Source organism: Glossina fuscipes, unplaced genomic scaffold, assembly GCF_014805625.2.
Source record: "Glossina fuscipes isolate IAEA_lab_2018 unplaced genomic scaffold, Yale_Gfus_2 59, whole genome shotgun sequence".
In the NCBI taxonomy this organism is placed as follows: domain Eukaryota; kingdom Metazoa; phylum Arthropoda; class Insecta; order Diptera; family Glossinidae; genus Glossina; species Glossina fuscipes.
The window spans coordinates 6,183,190-6,210,253 of NW_023998431.1; the positions used below are offsets into that span (position 1 = coordinate 6,183,190).

At 33.6% G+C, this 27,064-nt stretch overlaps 1 protein-coding gene across 5 annotated transcripts in view; it reads left to right on the forward strand.

The window, feature by feature from the left end:
- The window catches only part of LOC119637287 (protein sidekick), a 218,132-nt gene that overhangs the window by 181,188 nt on the left and 9,880 nt on the right, over window positions 1-27,064 (forward strand). For 3 of the 5 annotated variants that reach the window (XM_038033213.1, XM_038033214.1, XM_038033216.1), the window contains exons 6-9: window positions 14,692-14,811; window positions 18,074-18,229; window positions 21,579-22,007; window positions 24,309-24,506. In XM_038033213.1, the coding sequence (XP_037889141.1) occupies window positions 14,692-14,811; window positions 18,074-18,229; window positions 21,579-22,007; window positions 24,309-24,506 (903 nt within the window). The remainder of the gene's footprint in view (window positions 1-14,691; window positions 14,812-18,073; window positions 18,230-21,578; window positions 22,008-24,308; window positions 24,507-27,064) is intronic. The other 2 variants (XM_038033215.1, XM_038033217.1) reach the window with 1 other exon arrangement.

The window sequence follows — 27,064 nt, forward strand, 5'->3', positions numbered from 1 at the left end:
AATGTTAATTATTATTATTATTATTTTTTTTTTTTTTTATATTAAAAATTGATTGTATATAAAGGACGTATTAAAAATAGATTAAAAACAAAGTAAAAACACTATAGCGCCATTACATACTCTGCACTACCCTACAGTTGTTCATATAGCGGCTTTTCACAGTATGGCGTTATATGTGAAGTGGCCGAAAAAGTAGTCCGACACGAACCATTTTCAATAGTGTTCATTCTTGGATAAAAACAGATCAGTCTATCAAATTTCATCAATGTACCTCAAAAAATGCGGTTTATAAGTTGAACACAGATACTCAAGACGAACAGATGAACAAATTAACAAATTAATCGATACAAAAAGTGATTTTGATTCGAATGGTCCTTTAGAAAATGAGCCTACCTGAAATCCTTCTTCATGTTGCATACATCCGCATAAACGTGATAAATGAGAAATTTTATAAAATAATGAAAAATGGAAAAATTGGAAGCATATCCCAGATAGGTGACCTAACGTGGTCCAAATTTACTACAATATATTTAATTTCTTTTTGTTGTCATCCAGTTTGTAATTCTTTATTTACCCATTTTCGGCGTAAGATATCAAAAATTAGACATACAATGAAATAGAACAAGAAATCTAACCAATGTAAATCAGATTTTGCTTAGCAAATTTGTGTAATTTGTTTGTGTTTTTGTGTCATATCATTGCTCTGAATTAATATTACATAAAATAAAAATATAAAATTTATCTCATAAAATATTAAACATTAAATCAAATATTGTCATCTGAAGGCTTTTTTTTTTCTTGTAAACGCAATTATGCGATTAAAGTTTTGTAACTTCTTTTAAGTGATTACAGTAATAAATTACAGGAATCCAGCCCTATAAGACTGCGAAAAACTTACGACTTGTGTTCGTATAATACGCTAAAAGAAGCTCGCAAAACACGGTAAAAGAATGTTAAAGAAAATATGTATTGATTAAGTTTTTTATGGGAAAAAAGAAACATTTACTCAACGGCTCAACGGCTATAAAGATTTTTCTCGTCTCTTGAACCTGATTATTGAAGAATATTATTTTAAATATAACGAGTAAGCTACGGCCTTTGGGCTGTGTACGGCTAATAGTTTTGCATAATCTAGATGGCTCGTGCAAGACCGCTTCATATGAAGCAAAGTTAGGTCATCGTACGGGGGGACGCACGGGGACTGTACTGTATTAGTTTTCAACGATTTTGATCGTGATATATTAAAATTTGCACATTTCTTTTATCGTACACACAATAAGCCCTTATATCGCCATAAGGTCTGTACTTTAGCATTTTATGGTAACAGTTGCTTGAGAATATTGCTCTAAGGTGTAAAACTTATTGCGCAAAATTTGAACCATATTGGTATATTTTTTGAACCACCTCCCAAAAAGATTCAGTGATTAATATGTTGTAATGGAAATAGCTAAAGAATAGTATTAGGCGAAGTAGTGTAAAGTATATAAGCGTCGGCCTTGCCAGACAAAAAAATTTTAACGTGTTTATAAGCGGGAAAAGGATTATAGGTATGGAAGACACACTTTAATCAACTCACAAAATAATTAAGAATGATTATTGATCAATTGTTATAGACGGTGGATCTAACTTAAATATCCTTGGAATTTGCATACAAACGCACAAAACTTAATATACCTTTATTATAAGTAGAGTATAAAACAATATATCCCTATAAGAGTACGCCGATTTGCAATTCACATGCATACATTTATTAACACATGTTGAAAGCCTTGTGAAATCGATATATTCTTGTAAATATTGAAATCAAAAATTTGAACTTGAAACTGTTTAGATGAATTATATTTTAGGGATAAATTACATTGATGAAATAGTCAATCCAGAGACAAGCTCATTGCAGCTAAAGAGCGAATATGAACATGAGCAAGTGAATTAATTCGTTGTGTTCGATTATAACGAAAATAAATGTCCTACGCTATAATATGAAGCAAGCAAGGCTGATATTTTCTATTCTTTTAAATTAAAAGTGAGAGTATATCGCGAGCAAGTGTGAAAGCATATATGAGCAACGAGCGCAAAAAACATGGACAGCAAAGGTGTCCTCAGTTTTTGTTGCCTTATAGACATGTCCCTTGACTGGTTTGAGCTATTTTCTTCAATATCAATCTGCATGCAAGAACTTTCAATGTTTTTGCGAAATTTGAAACCAACATTTTCAATTTTGCGGCTAAGGGAACGTTTACAGCAGACGGACCGATGTACATGTTTAAATTTTCTTCTATCTTTATCCTACAGACACACCAAAGGCGGTTACACTAAAGAGCTATGAATACAAATACCTTTATGAAGATAGATGAACAGATGAAATCTACTTACCGGCCCTACTGATCTTATGCCCTGGGTCTACCTACCTATGGTCTCCGCGTCCCATGATTTTATCTGAGAAATCCCATTCATTCCTTATTCTTCTTTTATCAAAACTCCAATTTTTTTTCCCTTGCCTTCTCAATATCCCAGGCATGGTAACTTTTCTTTTTGCAACCAACATTAATAGTCGGTAAAGTTAACAATCAAACAAACAAAGTTGCTATTACAACAAATGTCACAACAAATTACTAAAAAAATTTGGTAAAAATTTCAAAATCAGTTTTTGCGCGCATTGAACATATGAGAAAATGCGGCGGAATTTTCTAGAAGAAAAAAAAAAAGAAAGAACTAACTGCGTTATGTAAACTTTCTTTATGCACATATCGTTATTGGAGACATCTTTAGATTAAAATGTACAGCATATCATAAATTCACGTATACATGGACGGTGTGAATGGTGCTGTTAAACTGTTACTTTTAAGCAAACCATAAGTTTATTTTAAACAAAAACCATTTACTTAACTTTGGTTTTACAAGTTTTTCGTTTCTTCCATCTATAAACAATGAAATGCTTTTGTTTATTAAATTTTTCTACAAATTTGTTTTTTTTTTTTTTTTCATTTTTAATATTTTTCTCTGTAGAACTTGCACCCGCACGCATACTTCTATTGCCTTATAACTGACAATTCTGCAAAAATATTTTCCCAAGTAAATTTATATATTTATATAAATGCGTGTATGTACGCATATTGTCTATAAGAAGAACAATAACAATTATAAGGACAATATGTATATACTTTAGCATTTTACATCGGTCGTCTTTTTAAATATATATTCTCAAGCTTTTAATTGTATGTATGTAAACGTACAACGAATTTCCTATGCATGCATGCATATGTATTTGTGCAAATGTATTTCGTTCACAAAAAATAAAAAACAAAAAAAAGGATATAAATGTTTTTCTACTATAAATAACATGCCTGAACTTTGCTTATTTGTTTGTGTATTTTACGTTTGTTCGTGTGTTTGGTTATTAATGCGATTTTCATTATTTGTTATTTACCATGAATGCTCCATATTCATGCACTATACACCATTGGCATATTTATAAATGGTTATATACGCATGTATGCATATATATGTGGTTCCGTACTCATATATATATGTATATATATATATATATATGTATTATGTTTATGTGCATTAACAATTTGCTCTATTTGTTTTGTTGACAATTTCAAATTTATGTAACATTTTATTTGTTTGGTTTGTTTATTTTCCGAATAATTTTCTTATTTTGGTTAAAAGCAAAAATACTCACTTGAAAATATATATAACATGCGGTTTTCCTAATATAAAATTTAATTCAGAACCACGTACCAAAAGCCGCATACATTTGTTTATGTGCGTATAAATGAATCTTCATGAGTCAAGTAATAATAGAGAAATAAAAATAATTCGTATTCGTTTACGTTCGCTTATATTTATATTTCTTTAGTAAAGATTGCTCAAAACTGACGAAAACATGACATACAAGCGCTAAAATTTTAACGCATAACGGTTCATTAGATGAGCATAACTACCAATTCATGCATATTAGCAGTTCTAAGGGTTATCAGTTTCGTGGTTCCGATATTAAATGTAAACAAAACTCACTCCTATTTAAAATTTGAATCAAACTCTTTTTTCCAATATGTTGTTTGGACCTCGTCATCATTTTTGAAATAGTACGTCTTCGAAATGCGCTTTATGCGACACGTTATAGCGCTAGATCATTTTTAGGTAATTTTCGATAACTTGCATATAGCGATCTAGAGTGCGGCCACAACTTAGCGGATGTTCGTGTTGTGTGGTTTGTGGCACCGTCCATATTGAAGCTACATATCCTTAACACGCATGTTCAGTTTGGTAATCATATTTGTCTCCCTCTCGTCGTTATGTGCCTAACACACCTGCTGACCAAGTGCCATCCATGCTACAAACCCGATTCGCTGCATGTTGGAAGCACCCAGTTGTAAAGTGCGAATTCATGCGGCTTATGCATCAGGTTTGATTTCTTCCGACTGCCGCTGGTTAAGCAATGCTATGGTTCGTACGAAGATGAGAAAAACCCACTCAAAAAATTGTTCGAGGCAAAAAAGGAAGATTTTTAAAAGCATGGCTAACGATGATCAATACTGGAATAGATAGAATAGTTTTTATCCTTTCCATGCAGTAAACATGTCCTTTCTGTTTAAAAATTCTTGTTTTATGTTGACATACACCCGCAGACTTGGACCGTAGTATACTCAATGTGACAAATGTAACAAACTCCGATTGTACTCATCAACTAATGGCGTGGTGTTTGTGTCTTCAACTTGAGCGATACTTTGGCAGAAAATTTGGCAATATTTTAACTTTACTTGACAAATGAAAAATTGACATTGAGATTTTATAGAAACGCGCACATGGAATTAATCCAATCCATCTAGATTTTGTTCATATATCTTCATCAGGGGTTGGGGTTAATGATTTTTCCGAAACTGGTTCGTCTACAATTGTTTGGTTATCACCTTCAAAGTTTTTGTAACACTTGTAGAAACCCTTAATTGTGCCATTGTTAAAAGTTCCAGTAGATATGCACACATAATTTTACTCAATTTGAAATATTATTTAGTAAAAATTTACTTGTTTAATAAATTCTTTCATTTTCGACGTTCCTCGACAAAGATTTTCAACATCCAACTTTGTTAAATAAAAAGTCGAAAGGCATGAAATTTTTGTTAATAGTTCTGATCGTAGCAGTGGGTCAATCTAAAAAAAGGAAAGGCTACTTTAATACCTTTACATAGTTTCAAAATCCGGATTCTCCACATTTTTTGAACGCCGTAGTGAATTTTACTATACTATGTAGATGGAGACGTGTACTCTACTTAAGTTACACTAATCTACTTAAGTTAGACCATCAATTTCAAAACTATTATTCAATTGCAAAGAGAAATAAAATCCTATTGAAATATCAAGAACAAGAGCGGCCCTTGGAATTTTTTTTAAGACACCCAAATATTGGGACAGTTTCTATCAAAGGTCTCGAATGTTATTCCCTTTAACAATGCGAATCAATTCAATAAACATGTAGCCTACATATTTGAAAGGTACAGACTGAAAATACCGCTCAACAGGCGCTCAACATTCAAGGTGATGTTTCGATGTTTTTCCGATTATTGACATGTTGCGCGTGTTTTCCTTGATTCGCTTTCTCCCATTAAAGTAAAATTTATGAAATCAAATAAATGGTATTCGATGGTACGCTCTTACCATCTTTCTGATAAAACGATTCTGCCATCATAATACAATTTCTGAGCGAAAACTTAAACCAAGTGAGTTTTACAGCCTTCGTTTCAACTTAGCTTTACGCATAGGATTTGTCGACTCATGGATAATGAAGACTTCTTCCGATTTGGTATCCCACTGTTTCCAGGAAGATGTGGAAAAATATTATCTACTGATGGACACTACTTCGAATAAAACGTAATATACCGTTCCTTCACAATAAATTTCTAATTTTCGATAAGAAATGGCGAAAACTATTAGTAAAAGCCTACCTTTGCTTCGCTCAAAAATTGCGCTTTTTCGTTCAAATCCTCGCGAGTTGCTACTTCTAGGAAATCCCTTGTATTCCTTTAGCTATAAATACTTTCTCTTTTTTTTTAATTCAAAATTATGGCAGTTCTGCTCTAAACCGCTATCCCGTTAAACTGACCTGCCTTGCGAGAATGTCTCCGGTGTTGTCATTTTTCAATATTTTCCTAGAATATTTCTTTGCATCCCTTTCATTGCAAAAAATTCGTCACAAAGCGTCCCTTTATAGGAGGTTGTAGTCGTTCCCTTCCTTAAGTATTTAATTGTTAAACTATGCGATACCCGGTTGGCGAATTTCTTTGTATTCAGCCTTATGCTGAATGGTTGAAAACGGTTTATTGGTCATTGTTTTCTTCTGTAACGATGTCATGTAAGGAAATATGCCGAAAATTCTCAATCATTTTGAAGGATTGCGACTTTATCAGCGATTGGTCACACGAGCGCGGAGTGCTTTTAAATTCGCAATTTTCAGAGCGGAAGCGTACAAAATGTATGTGTGCTGTTGATTTTTATAAACCAATTTTACCGCAAATGTCGAGCATTGCTTACAAGCCTGCGAAGTGTTACCATCTTGGCCGACGCGATTACGTAAAATATTATTAACAAATGCAATGTTTCTCCTTTTTTTTTTGTTAATCATCTATGGATTCTATGGGTTGGTGTTGCCATAGTTACGTAAGCCTGAGGCCACCTATCGGAAAAAAAACGCCACGATATTTTTCGTTAATCTAATATACACGCACGTTATATACTCAAAATTCACGCAAGATATGACTTTTGCCGCCATTTGTGCGGCAATGTTGGCAACCAAAAAAAAAAAACCCCTATAACAGCTGATAGTTTAGGGCAATTAACATTGTTGAACAATATTTCAAAAATAATGAAAATTTGGCCAGACTTCTTCGAAAATGCGACTTGTCAAGCAATGGCTGTTACTGGTGCTTCATATCACGTTATGATAACCCAGTTCTTATTGATGCAAACGACGTGCAGTTTCAACAAGATGGGCCCCACATGCCAATCATCTCCTGAAACAAATCAATTACTGCACGAGACATTCCTAGGTCATGTATTATCACGTTTCGATGACCAGAATTTCAATAAAAGAGCAACGGAAGCCGTGGAGGTTCTTTACCCGATGTGCTATTCTACACTTAGCCCTGTACTATAAGCATTCAAAAAAAAATGTACTATTGGAAAACAAATTGTTTTGTATTCAATTCAAATCTTGCGTGAATTTTGGAACACCCTATATTCATATATACAGGCATGTGCATTATCATATATACACATAAATATTATTACAGTAAAAAGAAGCCAGGCTTAGTTTTTTTTGACTAGCTTGGTGCGTTACGTACATTACGGATTCCTTCCACCGAACCAAACTGTTAATAGGGGCGATTGCTCGAGCGTTATATTAGTTTGGGGAAAAAGAAATCCATTATTTTTTCGGTAGATGGCTGCACTGATAGATTTTTCGTAAAGTATCGATCAAACAATTTCCGATACTGTACATATACATACTGTACATTTCGCAGTAAAAAAAATTCTTTTGCTGTTTTTTGTTTGGTGCATTCAGTTGTGAGTTACAGCGTGTTAAAAATGGAAGTGAACAAAGAGAAAATTCGGTACATTTTACAGTTTTTCTTAGACAAAGTCGAAAATGCAAGCCAGGCGGCTAAAATTGTGAATGGTGCTTATGGTTCCGATAATGTAACAGCCAATTATGTGCAATTTTGGTTTCGTAGATTCCGTTCAGGAATTTTTGATATTAAAGATGCACCTCGCACAGGTAGGCCGGTCGTCGAAAATGTCGATAAAATCGGAGAAATGATCGAAGTTGACCGGCATGTTAGCAGTCGTAACATCGCCCAGGAGCTAAAAATCGACCATAAAACAGTTTTAAACCATTTACACAAAGCTGGATTCAAAAAGAAGCTCGATGTTTGGGTGCCACACCAATTAACAGAAAAAAACATGATGGATCGAATTTCCATCTGCGAAGCCTTAGACAAACGGAATGAGATAGACCCATTTCTTAAACGGATGGTGACTGGAGATGAGAAATGGATCACATAGGATAACCCTGTGCGAAAACGATCGTGGTCAAAGAGCGGTGAAGCACCTCAAACGGCCAGGAAGGTTTTGCTATGCATTTAATGGGACTGGAAGGGGATTATTTATTATGAGTTGCTTCCATATGGCCAAACGCTAAATTCTGATCTCTACTGTCTACAACTGAACCGTTTGAAGATAGCGATTGACCAGAAACGGCCAGAATTGGCCAACAGGAGAGGTATCGTGTTCCACCAGGACAACGCTAGGCCACACACATCTACAGTGACTCGCCAGAAACTTCGGGAGCTTGGTTGGGAAGTTTTAATGCATCCACCATACAGTCCGGACTTGGCACCAAGCGATTATCATCTTTTTCTTGCATTGCAAAATTTCTTTAATGATAAAAAATTGGAATCTAGGGAGGATTGTGAAAATCGACTACTAGAGTTTTTTGCAAATAGAGACCAGGACTTCTATGAGAGAGGCATTTTGAACTTACCTTTAAAATGGCAACAAATCATACAACAAAACGGTGCATATTTGACCCAAATCGGACAATCCGAAGCATGTTAAATAAAGTCCTGAAGTTCATATAAAAATAATGGATTTCTTTTTCCCTAACCTAATACATTGTTTGCGTAAAACTATTTGCCAGATACGTAGCCGGACAATACTTGCTTTCTATATCACGATAGTGTACCTTTTTACATAACCTTAATTCTTCGATACCTTTTTACTCTAAAATTCAACTCGTATTGTTCCGTAACCACCCTATTCGCCTATATTAGCTCAATCTGGCTTCAGCCTGTTGTTGAAAATCTAAAAACCGTACCGAAGATATCGCAAACGTTTAATAGAACAGTGTATATGATAGAAGCTATGAAAGTAAAGAATTAAAATTAATTAAGCAAAATTACCCTCTCTTCGAAAATTTCGATTTTGAAAACCGAATAAGATCGAAAACGTGTAGAAACAGCAGCATCTAAAGCGAGGAACTTTTATATACGAAATATAAATTCAAAACGAACTTAGTCCCAGACAGTAAGTACATCAGGTTCTCGAGACTCCATGCGAACGAGAACGTGCTTTGTTCACCACTCTCTTTCTAAAAACCAATAGAATTTACGAAGGCTAGACATATATATAATATTTCCTTAAAAGTTCGCTTTAAATCACTTGATCCTTTCGCCAGCTGTTCAGCGTATTTATTTAAAATAATTAAAGTTTGCTATTTGCACCAAAGATTTCGTTTTATCAATGAGACGCAATAGCATCAGTCATCCAGTGCCGGTGACTTCTACGATTTGGCCCGTTCGTTGAATAAGAAGTACCGCAGTACGTTTAACTTTATTTAGATATTTCGCGATAACTAACACTGTGTCACTGCTTAATGTATAGGTATTTCTACAGCAAGAGTTAAGATGACTCCCAGAGATAGGTAAGATGACGTTGCGTGAACTTTTCGGCAGAAAATCGACATGGGCGATGTAAATATGAAAATATACACAATAATAAAAGGGTTAAAGGCAAGCTAACGATGTGATAAAGTTGTGCGTATTTTCTATACAAAAGTTTAAGTTAGCATGCCCCATAGGACATATATAGTATTAACGATGCATTAGTTTAATTCACTTCGTTTAAGAGCTAGAGCATATATTACAATGCATGCTCAACTCCCAAGAATGGTTTTTAAAAAGTAAATTTTAGGCGTGGTAGTGACATTTGTATCTCAGTTCTTGAACTATTTATGCCTTATTGATACGGGGAACTTTTTAAATGTCCAAGCCGTTTTATATTTATTTTTCATTCGTCCAGATCGGCATAATTAACACGAATACGAGCGACGGAAAATTTTCATTAATTTGTTAATTGCATTAAAATGTTACACTTCTATGTAAAAAGTCAATCGAGAATGAATATCATTTAACAATAGATCTCGTATCCTTACCAACCTTGAAAAGTACCCATCCATATCTAACTTGTTATCGTCCTCAGAACGATTGCTAATGGGGGGTGATATAATCACTTTGATTACTGAACAATATATAGCAACTATTCACCTTACAGCATATAACATAAAAGTATGCAATGTATTGTTACTTTTTATTATTGAATTCTTTGCTTTTTTTTTTCTTCAAAAATTAGCTTAATGTTGTAAATAATACAAGTAATAGTAATATTGCCTTTTATTTGCAAGTGTTTTCAAGATATTGTTTTGAATGCTCATATTCGAAAAACAGAGATCTACTCGTTTTTTTATTCTGTTTATAATGCCCATGCGTATGCGCTAGATATACCCGACAAAGTGTAAATAATATCGTTGGACGGACGAGTGATCATTTTCCGGTTAATAAACTTTTTACAAAAATGTGATGATACATGTAATTATTTAAATCATTTGAAAAAGCCTTAAGCCATGTAAAAGAAGCATAAAATATCAAAATATTTACATTTTAACAACAGTTGATGTGAAATTTAATGAGAATTTGGCGAAGCAGCCGCTAGCGATTAAATCATAATTTTGAAAATGTTGATTTCCCATTTTTTATGTAATAAAATATTCGTAAAATAAGAAAATGACAACGGAACTTTAAAAAATATATCCACATATTTTTTATTGGGGGAGGGGAACAAAATAAAGCTGATTAAATCTGATGCGAACCATCTTTAAAAATCTATAATGTAATAGCGAACATCGCTAAATTATTTCAATTAATCAATTAATTGAGTTTGCTGGTATTAAGCTAGAAAATTTAATTTCAGTTCCACATTCACCATTCACCATCATATCACCGTAAAGGGAATTATGGTTTACCGAAAATTAAAAAATATAAAATAATAAATGATAAATAATATTTCTCGGATACGGTCCCCATCACACTTCGATCGGGAGTATTCTTTCTAAGAGAAACACATTTGCACGTTTCCACCACAAGATTCTTTTATTTACAATCAATTTGTTTAAGGGTAGGATCATTTACATCGTACTTTGGCAATTTTCTTGACTTCTCAACTCCAATATTCTTTTTCGATTCAAACGTTCTTGTCCGACTCACTCCGCCTTCCGCAAATATTCTATTTATATACATTTTTACAAGCATATTACTATTACCTAAGTTTATGGCTTCATTTTTAATCCGTTAACTTGGTTAAAAATACTGCAGAGTCTAGTAAATAATAAGAACAAAGTTTATATACGACAACAATATTGAAGTAGATATCGATCGAACAATCGATATCTAAAATTGGGTGACATGTGATCTTTCCGTTTTCGATTAACTTAAGATTCTGAAACGGTGTCGCTGGCTTTATGTTTTCAATTTGCAAAAATTGCGATATAAAGCTTAAACTTAACATCTAAACAATTTCCGTGTATGCATTCGTTTTGATTGCAAAGTGTCCAAAATTCGTTATAAAAGCACATATATAAAAACATATTTTCCTAAATTACTTTTTTCTCGCTTTTTTCCTTTGGTTTTTTTTTTTAGGATACCTTTGTGAATATATTTGGGCGAATTCTTTTCCACATATTATATTATATTAGCGACAACGAAACACGTAGATGCGCCACCATTTTTTTCAAAATTAAAGTCAGGAGATTTTTAGGAATTTGTTATTCATCCGCTATCAATAACAATAGTAACCCCATTAATTGGGAGCCACTTGTATGGACGCGGATTCCATTAATGATCTCTTTTTATGAAGTCGCATTCTCTCCAAAGTTTGCAAAGCAAAAAATATAATATATATATATATATATATATATGTATACAAGTCTGTGTTTTTAGCCCGCACAATTATTTTAATGTAATTGCAATGTGGTACCCAAAATAGTTATTAATATAAAATTGCTCCAAAAAAAAAAACTGAATATATTCTTAAAAAATGAAAATTTCCAAGAAAAAATTAAAATTAATAACTAGTTCTTAACATATTATTGATTTATTTAATTGTTTAATTCTGGAAGATAAGAATATAATAATAATGTCATATAAATAGACATATATATTTATATAGATGAAGATAAATACTGCAGATTACAATGTACTTTTTTTAATAATTCCAAATTTTTTCATATTTCCTCATACAAAAGCCTTCATTGAAATTTGTTAACCCATTTGGCGAACACAAAATCACACAAATGAACGATAGAAAGAAAGCAAATTGTATGTGCTACAGCGTCCCTGACTTTATGGTCTTTTTTCGTATCTACACAACTGCTGTAGTCCATATGCGCTTAAAAGCATAAACTTGTATATGTTTTTGCTTTGCAAACTTTGGAGAGAATGCGACGTCACATTAAGAAGCCATGCCCAGAACGGAATCCATGCCCGTATAATTAATGAGAAAGAAAGAGCGAGTATACAAATGGCTGCTAATTAACAGGGTTAGCAGATGGAAAAAAAGTCCCTAAGAATCTCCTCCTAATCTTAAATTTGAACATAATGTTGGCATATCTATGTATTCAGTTGCCTGTGATAATGCATATAACATTACCATAAAATTGTTCTTCTCTCTCTCTCTCTCTCTCTCTCTCTCTCTCTCTCTCTCTCTCTCTCGCTCTCGCTCTGTTACTCTCTGTACCAAATTTGTACCAAACTCTAAAAAAAAAGTCGATAGATCTGTTTTATGTTTTATCTTTGCTTTGCCAAATTAAGGCACTTTTAGAAGTTGTATACAACGCTTCATACAACATACAACAATAATACATAAATTAATCGTTACATAATCACATGAAGTGAAATAATTAAAATATGTAACTATCTTTGTTTAGAAACATTCATGAGAAAAGAAAAATGTTTCTTGTGCATCGGACTGGTTGTGGTAAGAGTGAGTTTATTGATGTACGCAAATTCCAGAAAGTCTTGAATTAATCTCACTTTTAAATATACGAAGTAATTTGTTTGAATTATATTTTCAATCTGTATAAGTCACGTTTGTCGGTATAGTGCCTGTTTATGGACTTTTGTTTTTAAACTTTAGGGAAATTGGACGCACTAATCTATTTTGGCCAAAAGTCGAGCGCTTTTGAAAATAAATTTGGAGCCGTGTTTGCAACCATATCCTTTATTTGATGGAAATCGATAAATTAAAATCGTACTGAAGCTTCATGATGGAAACTGATCTCAATAACGATTTCACATATAAATCATTTTACTAAATTTAGATCACGTTCATCTATTTATAACGCTTTAACTTCGTGTTCTTCTGTAACTCAGCGAGCCAACAGGACTTTGTGCTGAGTAGAAAAGATTGGATTTGAACTTTTTAACGTGTTATACGTATCGTCGAAGGATAACAGGTATCAGTTTTGTCAAATCCACATCACAAAAAACACACACAAAAGGAAGCTTTCGAGACTCTTTAAAGTATGTATATTCTTGATTAGCATGAAATTCTGAGTTAATTAAGTCATGTCTGTCCGTCTGTGTGTTGTACGTTGTTGCCATTCCCGCGGTCGCAAAAATGTACAATATCGATTTCAAGTTTGGCAGAAACATTTGAACTTTGGCACATAAGTTGGCATGGAAAATGGGGAAAAAGGGTGGAAGGATGCGGATAGTTTATCACACAATGTGAGAATAGCTGTATCTTCAAAAACAAAAAAAAATCTCATTATTCATAAATTACAATCGATAAAACAGTGCAATTTTCCTCGTATATTCTTTGGACGGTCACTTCCGAAGCAAGTGTATACTCACGCAATATTATAGAATATTGAAATTTGATTCGTAACTTTAGCGATGCTATAAAGTGTACACATATTTTAGGTCACTATCAAATGCTAAGTTCCTCTAGGCATGCATGCCCTTCTGTCTGTTCGTCGTTGGGAATTTGTGTGATGAATATTCTCACAAACATTGGAAGTTCTTACACGAACTGTCACTTAAATTAGGAAAATGTCGGCTTCGAAACGCCAGAAAACGAACTATTTCGCTTATCAGCAACAAACGTAGCGATAGCTAGAAAGGATCTGGGAATATCTGAATATAATTTGCTTCTTTGTCTTTTTTTCGCCCATAACTAGTTGTGAAAAGCGTGAAACTGATTGAATTTTCGATAGGCTTTAAAAATTTAAAGGCAAAATGTAAGCGCATGGTCAGCTCACAGGTACGTTCAGTTAGCTGAAATAAGTTTCAGAAATATTGGATCGTACTTCAGGTGATGATAGAATCGAAGAGACAGCATCCTATAGTAAAATGAATTAGAGTGATTTTTATATATGATTATAGCTATTATAAAAAATTCAAAATTTTTTCCTTCATTTGTATAATTATGGCCTTCATTTTGCATAATAATTTCTGCCGTATTGGATAGAAATGTATTTTCCTGAAAAAACCAAATATAAAACGTTAGTTTGATGTTTATATGCGGATAGTTAGTTGAACATAAACTTTAAAGTTCTAACAACTTTGTTTGAATTACTTTTTATGTTAATTTTATTTGAATACTATATTAACTTAAAAAAATTTTTATATATAAACACGTTTCTTTTTTCATACATTTTACAAACAATTTTTCGTTTATTTGATATTTATTTATATATTATATAGTATATTTTGCAAATGTATTTATTTTGTATATATTCATATATATATATGTATATATGCATACACTATATAGACATGTTTTTTTTTTTTTTAAAAGCTACTGCGCCAGTCTTGGAACAACCACCACAAAACGTTACCGCATTAGATGGTAAAGATGCTACCATAACATGTCGGGCTGTTGGCGCACCGAACCCTAACATTACATGGATTTACAATGGTAAGTGTAAAGTTCAACATAAAAACCTATGAGTATATATTTGTATATATTATATATTTCTATTACTTACCGAGCATAATGACTTTAAATAATGGATTTCATTATTTATTAACGGAAAAAAAAGAAAATAAAACAATCATTGGTAGTCAAAAAATATATTGATTTTGTGAATTTGTTTGCAACAAAGAAATTTGATCAAGACACAACCAAGCATAACTGCGCTTCTAAACGAAATACGAAGAACGAAATTTGTTGATCGCCTTTTAATCACCTGATCATAGCGATATTTAAAGTATTCACAATACTTTTAAAACTAAGAACATTTTATTTTCCCCTCACCTTTTCCTTTGATTAAATCGTTCTCTTTTTATAAAATCTTGACTATTAATTCAGTATAAGCAGAAATGAATTTTGTACGAATAAATACGAATGAAATATAATTTCATCGTCTTATTTGTCCAAGTATTATCCCTTATGCGCACGATCACTAGCGCCGAAGCTGATTTAATGAGCTGCACTTCGCCTTATACTCAAAGTAAGAAAAGAGATTTTCTTACGGTTTTCCAAATTAATTCACACTTGATTCATATCTTTTTGGCGGGAGCCCCCCTTTGCGATTTTCAATGAGCTAATAATTGCCGGATGCCAGATTTGAAAATAGAATTAGAGCATAATGATCCCGTGGCCAAATTTTCATGCTTTCTTGCAATTTGTCAACACAGATTTTTTATTAAGGATGACATCTATGAAAACCTTTATGTAATGTGAGTACAAAAACCTCTCAAACAGTAAAATAATTTCTAAAGTCAGCTAAAAGACTGACATAGATATCATCTCAATCAAACTATTAACATTCGACTTCGTTTTGTTGACATTTATTGATAAGGCAACACATCACTCGATAAGTTGGTAAGATGATTAGTAACGAGTCTATGCACGTTACAATTGATTCGATGACGCTTCACACAAAATTCATTCCCATTTTTCTAATTGTTTTAGAAAAACAAAAATGGTGTCATGCCATAATGGTCAATGGCAATGTGATGAACGTTCCGTTTGAAGGTCGACACTGAATAAAAATCAGGTGGACTTGTCAATAGTCATCCTATATGTCTATATGTCACTCTACAAAACTTATTGAATGACGTTTTAAAGTTTAAAAACTGTCTGACAAGTCCGTAAATTTCTATGCAAATAATCGCATCAATTAAATCGAAAGGTTTGCTTACAAGGGTTATTAAAGAATTTAAAAATTTAAAAAAAAAAAAAAACACTTAGTTTTATTAAATAAAATAAAATTTAATATATCAGGCGTATAATCTCAGTTGTTTAAGAATAACAGTTATGCTGCTATAGACACACTCACAACAACTTAAAACGTGTTAGGCAGGTGCAATAAGCTTACAACGACCATCCATTAAATAAACTGAATTACTGGTCCGACTCCATTATTCAGAATGAAATTCCTATATATATTAATAATAGGGAGATGAAAACCGTTTTAGTAAGTGTACATGTAGGAATATGTGCGGAGAACACCAAAGCTATTTTCTGTGACAAGAGATGGGTATAGATGAGTGTAAAAATAAAGGTCAGTTTTGAAAGCAGGCGACGAATCTAGTGTTAGGAAATTTTTATGGAATAATTAATTAATATTTTGTAGTTAAAGGCAAAATCAAGCATTCAATACCGTACACCACCTCGTCTAATGTAACACTCATTTTTCTGTTTTCTTTACAAACTGCTATTGCAAAATATTATGTTGAAGAGCTTAAAGAAAATGGTTCCATTTCGTACAAAGTTTTGGATTAATTTACTATTTTCCAATGAACTATTTGCAAAAAATATTAAAAATCGAAATTTTTCCAAAATATATTATATTGTTATGAGGGAATGACGCGATCGTAAAAATTGTCCGTTCCAATTCATTTACCACAATGTTATTGCCTGAGCGAAAGCATAAAGAATGTGCTGAATTTCGTCAAATTATCTAAAAAATGGTAACTTGTACGGTGGACAGCAAAACTACATGGAGAGATATTACGCGGGCAGACAAAGGGACATATCTAAATCGCTGCAAAGGATAACTGTAAACCGATTGATATTGATTGATTACAAAGTGAATCGTAATGATTGCAAGTCCTTCTGAACGTTGCAAGCGTTCTACACAACCTTGAACTTACTCTGACGAAAAGTGGTGTAATATAATTTCCTTTATCAATAATGCTCACGTACATATATACTAATTGAATATTGATAACTAAAAAGTTTTTCCTTTATGTTAAATACAAATTTTTTCTTTAAAAACAGTTACGTAATTTGTGCCTGGTAAGCGAAGATTTTGCCTACACCGACCTATAAGTTTTGTTAATCGGTTCTTTCGTTAAATATCTCCTATAAGAAAATACAATTTTATAGATTATAATAATTTGTATGTATATATGCATTAAATATAATACTAATCTAATAAAAAATGTTTGCTTCTTTTATTTTTCTTTTATTTTTAATTTATCTATTTTGTCGCATTTAATAAAATAAACTAACCAAAAACCGCTATGTAACAAATAAATGGCTTTTAATGGTTGTCTGATGTCAATCTGTGCTTACTGTTGTATTTGTGTGCGTAATATGCGATTGCGTGCGTCTGCCTGCGACGCAAATGACAATAACACCGCTCTGGTCTATATGGACACGTTATGCGATCTGCTGAATGTATATAATATATAAAAACAACAATAAAAAAAAAAAAAAACAACAAAATATAAAACCGAAAACCATTTTAAAATGTAATGAATATTTAATATAATTGTATATTATGACAATAAATGTCAACGTGCGGTAAACAAATGCATTCTCATGCCTCCACTACATATATATACGTCTACATATGTGCACAAACAAATTTATATATATCGATGGCACTAAAATGTATAAAAACGCCAAATCTTAATGCATTTTTTTTTGTTGCGGCTAACAAACCAACGAACCGGAATACATGGAATGTGCTCATGAACGCAACACATGCAAACAACAACAAAATTTGCTGTCAATCTTGATTTGAACTGAATCCTTTTTGCGATTGGCACGTTATTGACACCAACTCATATCTTGTTGTTATTGTTATTGCTGTTGCTTTTGCTTTCGCTATTGCCGTTGATGCTAACATTGATCTGGCACTTGTTATCAATTGCTTACTGAAAACGATACCCTCTCAATTTGAAATCGAAAAAAAAAACTAACTACCGCTGCTGCAATCACATAGAGACACAATTGGTTGAAATTTCAAGTCGAGTACAAATCTTGGATTCCGGAGACTTATTAATATCGAATGTACGTGAATCAGATGCTGGCCTCTATACTTGTGTTCGTTCGAACGAGGCCGGCACTGTCAATGGTGAAGCATTTCTTGGTGTGCTGGGTAAGTGGCGATTTAAAAAAAATTTATATATATATATTTATATAAGCATTGGTGTTTGTGTCTGTGTTTGTGTTTGTATATGTGTGCGTGTGTTCGTTTTAGAATTTCGTATCGAAAAAATATTGGACCTAGCAATAACAACAACGTTTGTTGCTTCTTAATGTCGAGGTATATAATTGTATTAATTGAATGAACAAAATAATTCTATAAAAGAATGATGAACCGTGGCCCAAATACATGTGTGAGTATTGTATGTGCACTTATATACTAATAAAAGAGATAGCGTAACACTGAAACTGACATGAAACCATATAAAGTGATATAGTTAAATAATGAAATTTTGATATGAATTTTGATCTCTTGGGAGACTTAACATTTTTTGGACGAATTCAGATATTTGCACTTATTTTATTACCAATACCGAATTGCAAAGAATGAATACATTATTTAATTACACGCAAGTTAAATTTGAACAATTTTATTTATCCCTTAGTTAAAACATAAGTTTGTGCGCTCGTTAGTTGCAATCACTTGGCCATGTGTGATTTCTGATTCAAAATATTCGCAATTTAATTATGAATTTCAGTGGTCTTAGATGGTTTTGTATTTTGTACTTAATTGTATTTTAACCGACTTATTATGAAGTTTTATTTCATTCTTCTGGTTCCTCCCTATTCGTATCCATCTACGCACTTATCATTGCGTAGATGTACACGGATATGTGTAAATATATAAATCAGAATTTTGTGCCCAAATGATGATGATGATGCTTACATGTTAGAGTAAATTTTAGTTTAGGCACTGCGTGCTTAATGCTTCGTCCATGTCAATCTGGAAATGCAAATTGCAAAGACACTAAGTCTGTGCGTTACATTAGTCGGTAACAAAAGCTATTGACAAGCTCACGAATTCATGTTTAACAAACCGGACAGTGCCCCTCCATGCTTGTAATGGATTGGCGCTAAGATAAGCTATCTATCTCTCCCTCATTCTCTTTGTTTATGTACATAATGTATATATTAGCATTATATTCTATAGTGAGCATGATATTTGTATTTGAGAGTAAATTTTAATTTGGCGATTAGAAGATTTCTGTCTGGAATCGGACTGTAATTTATGCTACTCGATAAAAAAAGTTTTTAACAAACGCTTGATTTCAAGTTTAGCAAACTGAATTATATGCCACTATGTTGCGTTAATACTAAAACAATTTCGGCAGCCTATCTCCCTATCTTTTTTATTTCTTTCTGTTTTCCTTTCTTTCCCTTTGTCGCCTTCTCTATATAATTTTAAAAAAAAAGTACATATGAATTAAATTTATGTATAGAGTTCGTTTACATGCTGATAAAACACAAATATTTATGCATTATTTTTTGGCAAAGCCATACTTTTGAAGAAAGCCCTCATATTCAAGGATGCGTGAAACGTAAACTGAAGTGGTCCAAATTTAGCAAACTTAATTCACTTTTCAAAGATTTTACGATTTTTCAATTGCTTTCGTCATAAAAAACCGCCATCAAAAAAAGGACTTTGTTACAGGGGTGCTTTTCATAAGTACTTTCACATAAAATGGCGCCTAAAAAATGGATTAATGCGATCCAAAATTCCTCTGGTCAATTTTTACATTCCTACACATGAACGAATTTTCATTATATAATATCAAAAATTAGATTTTCTTGGCATATAACAGTCTATACTTCCTGATATTATTTATATGCGTTGATTTTCAAAGAAGTAGCCCTAATTGACCCAAACTTGATGCGGTTAAGTTTCATATCAAATTACTCTCACGGAGCACTTTCCTTCGTAAACTGCCAAAAATTAGGGATTTTTGCCATAAAAAAGACAATTTTCCGTTAGAAACTTTATATGGAGTAGGATCCGAAAAATAGACATATGTCTGCCTAATCCGCCTGAGTAGACGAGTAGATAACAATCGCGACTACCAAGCTAGTGTTCGGGAGTTCAAATCTCAAATGCGGAATAGTCTTTTTCGGTAGTAGCTATAGTGAAAGCTCAATTGGTAAATCTATAACAGTTATAGATGGGGCGCATGCGCACTGGCCTGCGGCCTCAACTCCCTATTTCTTTCTCTTTCCTCCTCTTCTTTCTGGCCATCCCCGTGTGAGACGAATAGGGGACATACACGGAGTGATTGGTTATAGCAAAAAAAAAAAAAAAAAAATGTGGTTCAAATTCGGTAAATTTAGGTTTTATGTCAAATTATTGTTATGAACACATTTTCCTCAAGAAACATTGAAAATGAAGATTCAGCTGTCGTAGTAGTGATTATAGAACATAAATTGACCCATCCGATCCCGAATTTTATTAATTCTCGGCGATTTTGAAAATTGAACTATTATTTTCAACAACGATATTTCAAAATAATGCATCATATATTGAGTAGTAGAAAAAATGATCCGATCAGGACCATTTTTCATAGGCTTGACACTTGAACCAAAGCGTGCTAGCATACCAAATTGCATCAATGTATCCCAAAAATCGCCATATACAGACTGAGCACAAATGGACTAGCCCGCATACGGGCAGATTGATTTCGGATTCTGAATCGATCAGTAAAATGAAAGGTAGGTATATTTCTAGTCCTTCTGCGTGTTGTGTACATCCGCACAAGCTTAATATGCCCTTATGCCGCAAGAGTCGTAAGGTGTAAAAAGTGCAGTTTCACAAAATAATAAAAAAATTCTGAATACCACATTTTTTTTTTTATTTATCGCCGATAAATTTATTAACTACATGCCTTTGTAATACACAATCAGGACAAATATTTGAGTGCATTTTTGCACGTTCATCTTTTTGGCCGCCCATCCGTCTCTCTAATATGTGTTGTTCCAACACTCATTCGCGTTCGTTTACAAAACGATTGAGACGGTACACTTAAACATGACGTATGCATTCTGTTTTGACTACGTGGTGTGGACGTGGTGCGACTATGAACATAACTACAATAGACCAGCCCACGGTTCATAAGAGGCAAAGTCAATTAAAACTTACTACAAATCTTCTCTATGGACGAACGATTGGAACACTTGTCGTAAATGAAATAATTTAACCATCCCTTGAGGCGGTGAATATTGAAAATTTAAAATTTTTTATTTGAATTGACTGATTTAAAGTGAGCGAGAGCCTTATATAAAATTTTGTTTCCTTTTTATATTCAATTTCCCTATTCGGTGTAGGAAAATACGTACAACTGACATATATCAGTATTTTTAAGGCGGGAAAGCAAATTTAGTTTACTTTGAATTTTGTGCGTTCTCAAGAAAGGGAAAGCAATAGTATTTTAACGGAAATAAACTGATAATTCTTCTTTCCCATATGTTAATAGTGCGAACACAAATTATTCACCCACCAGTTGACGCCACCGTATTGCTGGGATTAACCGCGTCGCTGCAGTGTACAGTTTCTAGTGATCCAACGGTGCCCTATAATATTGATTGGTATCGCGAAGGTCACCGCACAGCCATTAGCAATTCACAGCGAATTGGTGTACAATCAGATGGTACTCTAGAGATACAAGCGGTGCGTGCCTCTGACGTTGGCACCTATTCATGCGTTGTAACGTCGCCAGGTGGCAATGAAACTCGTTCCGCTCGTTTAAGTGTCATTGAGCTACCATTTCCACCGACTAACGTAAAAGCAACGCGTTTGGAGTCACTCGATCAAAGGGCCATAAATATCTCGTGGACACCAGGTTTCGATGGCAACAGTCCAATTTCAAAGTTCATCATACAGCGCCGTGAAGTATCCGAATTAGGTAAGTTTTTCAAATTTTTCGTTGGCAAACCCTTCAGAACACACAATACAATTTACTGGATTATTATTAAATGCGAGCAGAAGAGGTTACGGGCGCGCATAGATAGTTTTTGTGTGCAAGTTACTCATAATAATTAAAAGGATTTTCATGTAGCACGCTAGCCGCCAAACAATAGAATAATATGCATTCAATATATTACATATATAAGCGTTGTTTAGCTTTTATATGTAAATCAAAAGCAACAACACCAATAAACACCAATACCAACAACAACAATAACAACAACGTCAGCAACAATAGCGACAAGAATAATAACAATAAGAACAATAAAAAATTGATATTATGATACGTTGTTTCATAAGAATGTGCTGTAATTTTTAGCCCAAAATATTTAAATAAATGTATTTACAGTGAGTGTCATTAATATTGGGTTTTTTCGCCCGATAAAAAGTGAACGCTTGTTAAACCTAGGCCATTGTCGAAACATAAAAATTTCTTTTACCATTCTGTAAACAAAACGTTATTCCAGTAGACAAGAAAATTATATAACTTTAACAACTTTTCATATAAGTAAGGATACGAAGGAGAAAACAGTAAATTGTTAAAGATTAATATTTGGAGGGATATCCTTTTTCCTTAATAACGTCATTTAAATGTTTTGACATATTCAGTATAATTTTTGCCTGTATAGGCAACAGGGATCTTACTCCATTCATCTTATAGTCAATTTTTTAGGTTTTTGACGGAAGGCATTGAAATATGACGGGAAAAATGGACTTAGAAACGTGCCTTCCCTGTCTTACCTACCTATTACTCCTACCCCCTATTACTTCTTGTATCAACGGCTTACTGCGGACATTGCAATAGTCATATTACAGTTTGGGTATGAATTGGAGCCAATGGAGTCGGAAAATTGCTGTTTATGGATGGTATTCTAAACGAGCAGGGTTATTTGGGGATATTGAAGGCAAATTTGAAAGAAAGTGCGAACAAACTTGATATTTTGGCAACATACAAATTCTGCCAACAAAACGACTTCAAGCATAAGTCGCGCTTAATTCAAGAATGGCTCTTATATAACCAGCCCAAAGTGTTCACCCTCTTCTCCAATCACCAGGCACGGACCCCATCAAAAATATATGGCATGAATTGGGCCGCCATTTGCGAAAATACTCAGCAAGATAACCCACCGAATATTAATTTTTAATAATATGCTGTTTTTTTATCTTCGTATCCTTCCTTATACGAAAAAAAAATATAGTATTAGAAGTCTACTGGAATAATGTTTTAATTTTTTTTTTTATATTTTAATATGTACTCCGCAGTAGTACAAAATAGTAAAAAAAAATTTTTTTGCTTGGAGAATGAACTAGATTTAACAAGCGTTTACTTTTTGTCGAGCGGAAAAACTCAATATTAATTAGACTCACTGTACGTGTAGACTCACTGCACGAATAAAGTCCATGGTTGCAGATATGCTTGTGTGTGTCAGCGAATCACCCAACAACACCCTTGACCAAAGTGCTTAAACATAGGCATCTATGCATAAGTTTGTATGAACAAATTTTGATAAAGCTTTATTCAAAAAGAAGCAAAAAGCAAACTGCAACGTGAACCTACCAAATTGCTCTGGTTGAAGTTCAACAATCGTCCACACTATAAGAACATATGTTCAGATTACTTATGCACATATGCATACATACGTAGTGATGGTGTACATTGTTATAATTCCTTTGTTGCATTTTTATTTACAAAATATAAAAAGCAAAAACATCACTTTTCTCATCAACAATACGTTCTTTTTTTTCTTTCTTTTTCTCATTTTGTATTTCGTTTTATTGTTTCTTCTCTTTTACAAACTTTTTTCTTTTTCGATATATCGCGAAAAAAACTAAACTTTATATGTAATACACTTGAAAATTTTTTTAACCAAAATATACATCATATATATGTGATATATATAAAAAATTTATCGCAATGGCCGCCTCTGGACTGTAACACAAAATCGACGCCCTCTGTGCTTATATGTTGTAAATCAACTGAACAACGTACCAAACCAACTGAACTGAATAAACTCAACGTTAATGCAAATGCCAAACACCCGGTCGACAATAATTTGTATAAACTATTATTGTCCGTCGTACGTCGGTTTATAAAACTTGATCGTTTATCAACATCGTTGATATTATTGTGGATGCTCTTTCAACTAATTTAACGATATAATTTAATTCCCAAAACCCTTTACTTCTCCTTACATACACACATTATCACTTAAAATTTCCACTTTCATTAACATCATAGAAAAATTCGTAGGTCCTGTACCTGATCCATTGCTTAATTGGATTACGGAGTTAAGTAATGTTTCATCGGAGCAACGTTGGATCTTATTGCGAAATTTAAAGGCCGCTACAGTTTATCAATTTCGTGTCAGTGCCGTAAATCAAGTCGGGGAAGGCTCACCTTCAGATCCCAGCAATATCGTTGAATTGCCCCAAGAAGGTAAATAAATGCTTATCATTCGTATTTATTCTCTGTATTTATGTTGCGTGAATTTTTTTTTGTTTTTTATTTGCATTTACTCCTTTTTTATTATTTTTTAGTTATTATTGTTTTACTACATTTTTTATAACAACTCTTCATTAAAAACAAGTAAAAAGTATTCTTGATCGCTCGCTAGATGAAATGCACAATAGATTATACATCACACTTGCGACAACTATCACTAGAAAAAATATATAAAATCTATAATTAATCAATATTTAGGAAGAAATTTAGCGAAGGAGGTCACTGCAAAATTGATAGATTAAGAAAAGGACTTTGTTTTTATCTGGCTTACATTAGTATAAGCTATTTCTGCTTCTTTACGCGGTGCTACTTTCTTCCTAATAATTCAAATGTTTAAATGCCAATCTCCAGTCAGATATGACATAGCCCAAAGTGAATCCCCAGCAAATCTCTGAGTAGAAGCGGTTCTTTCTGATACCAAGAGTGTCATCACTGTGTCGAAACAATCTTCGTTGTAGATTGACATCGCGGATCGGGCGTCTGGGAAACTTCAAAGTGGGTACAGTTTTCCTAAAATTTTGCGGAAAGCATTGACGCGCTAGAGTGAAACGTGCACTACTATACCCGTAGAAAAGCAGTGACTATGAATAGTGTGCATCCTTCAATACCGGCGAAACGAAGACGAATCTGCATAGCATGTCGTTAGTAGTGGTAATCAGGGACCATTGAATGACATAAAATTAACGTTGATTAAGCTTTGAAGCATCTATGTTATATGCTCTATTTGCGAATAGCTCCACACAAACGAAGAAATTAATAGTGTACGACGACACAGTAATCGAAGAGAACTCTTAACATCACATTGATTTTTGAGCGCGTTTGACGCAGCTTTCTCGCTTTTGGCTCATCTTTTGCACAATATCCGCTCGATTGATCGGTTGTTTCCGGATTGCGCGCGTAGATCCAAGTCCGATTAACACATTTCAAAAATCACGCAGTTAAAACACTAAAATGCGAAACTTAACACAAGCGTTTGCTGCGGTGCTACCAATTTTGGGAAAAAATATTTCTCATATCCAATATACCCTCACAATATACCCTCAGATTCTGAATAGATTTACTCCCTTTCGTCCATAAAAATTATCGCCACTCGTAGAAAAGCAAAAATAAGTTTACTATTTATGGCAGAAAATTGTCGAAGCACGGCGAATACATCTGCGATTTCGATTTACGAGTGCAAAAAGGATAGAGAACGGCCAACCCAATCGAAGTAATAAATATCGGAAATCCAGACCAACCGAATATAAGTAATTGTATATTGTATGGGTAGTGATCGATATCTCGCAAAGTATTTATTAAACAATTTCAAATTTATGCTCGTTAGAAATGTAACATTTTGCACTAACAAAATTCTTTTCCTGTTTTTCATTTGATCGGTTCAGTTGTGAGTTACAAGGGTCTTAAAAATGAAAGGCAGCAAAAAGAAAATTCGGTACGTTTTACAATTTTTCTTTGATAAAGGCGGAAAGGCAAGTCAAGCGGCTAAAACTCTAAATGCAAAAAAAACCGTTCCGATACAGAAACAGCCGATTACCTGCAGTGTTAGAATCGTCGATACCGTTCAAGAATTTTTGATGTTAAAGATATACCTCACACGGGTAGACCCGGATGATCGAAGTTGAGCGGGACATTAACAGCCGCAGCATCAGCCAGGAGCTAAAGATCGACCATAAAATAGTTTTAAACCATTTAAACAAAGCTGGATTCAAAGAGAAGCTTGATGTTTGGGTGTCACACCAATTAACGCAAAAAAGACATGATGGATCGAATTTCCATTTACGAAGCTTTGGCCAAAAGAAATGATGTCGACTCATTTCTTAAACGGATGGCGACTGAGGATGAGAAATGAGCCACATACAACAACATTGTGCGAAAACGAACGTGGTGAAAACGCCCAAACCAGGACTAACGGTCAGGAAGGTTATGCTGTGCATTTAGTGGGACTGAAAAGAAATCATTATTGTACGGCGAAGCACTAAATTCAGATCTCTACTGTCGTTTGAAACCAGCGATCGACCATAAATGGCCAGAATTGGCCAATAGGAGAGATGTTCCTGGTTCCAAAAGGCCACACATATCTATAGTGACTCGCCAGAAACTGCGAGAGCTAGATTAGGAAATTTTAATGCATCCAACATAGAGTCCGAGTCTGAGCTATAGGAAATTGACATCAAGGGAAGATTGTAAAAATAGATTCCTATATCAATAGCGACCAACGCTTCTATAAAAGACATATTGTGAAGCCATCTTTAAAATGGCAACAAATTATAGAACAAAACGGTGCAAATTTGCCCAAAGTTGATAACCCGGCACTTGTTATATAAAGTCTTAATGTTCACGTTAAAATAATGGATTTCCTTTTCCCCGCCCTAATATTTATACTCTTATAGTACCTGCTACACATTTGAGATAAAATAGATTATTCGGCCAGAACCGGCTGAAAAAAGCCCAAAAAAAACTGCCAGCAAACACCCATCACAAATGTTTTTGAA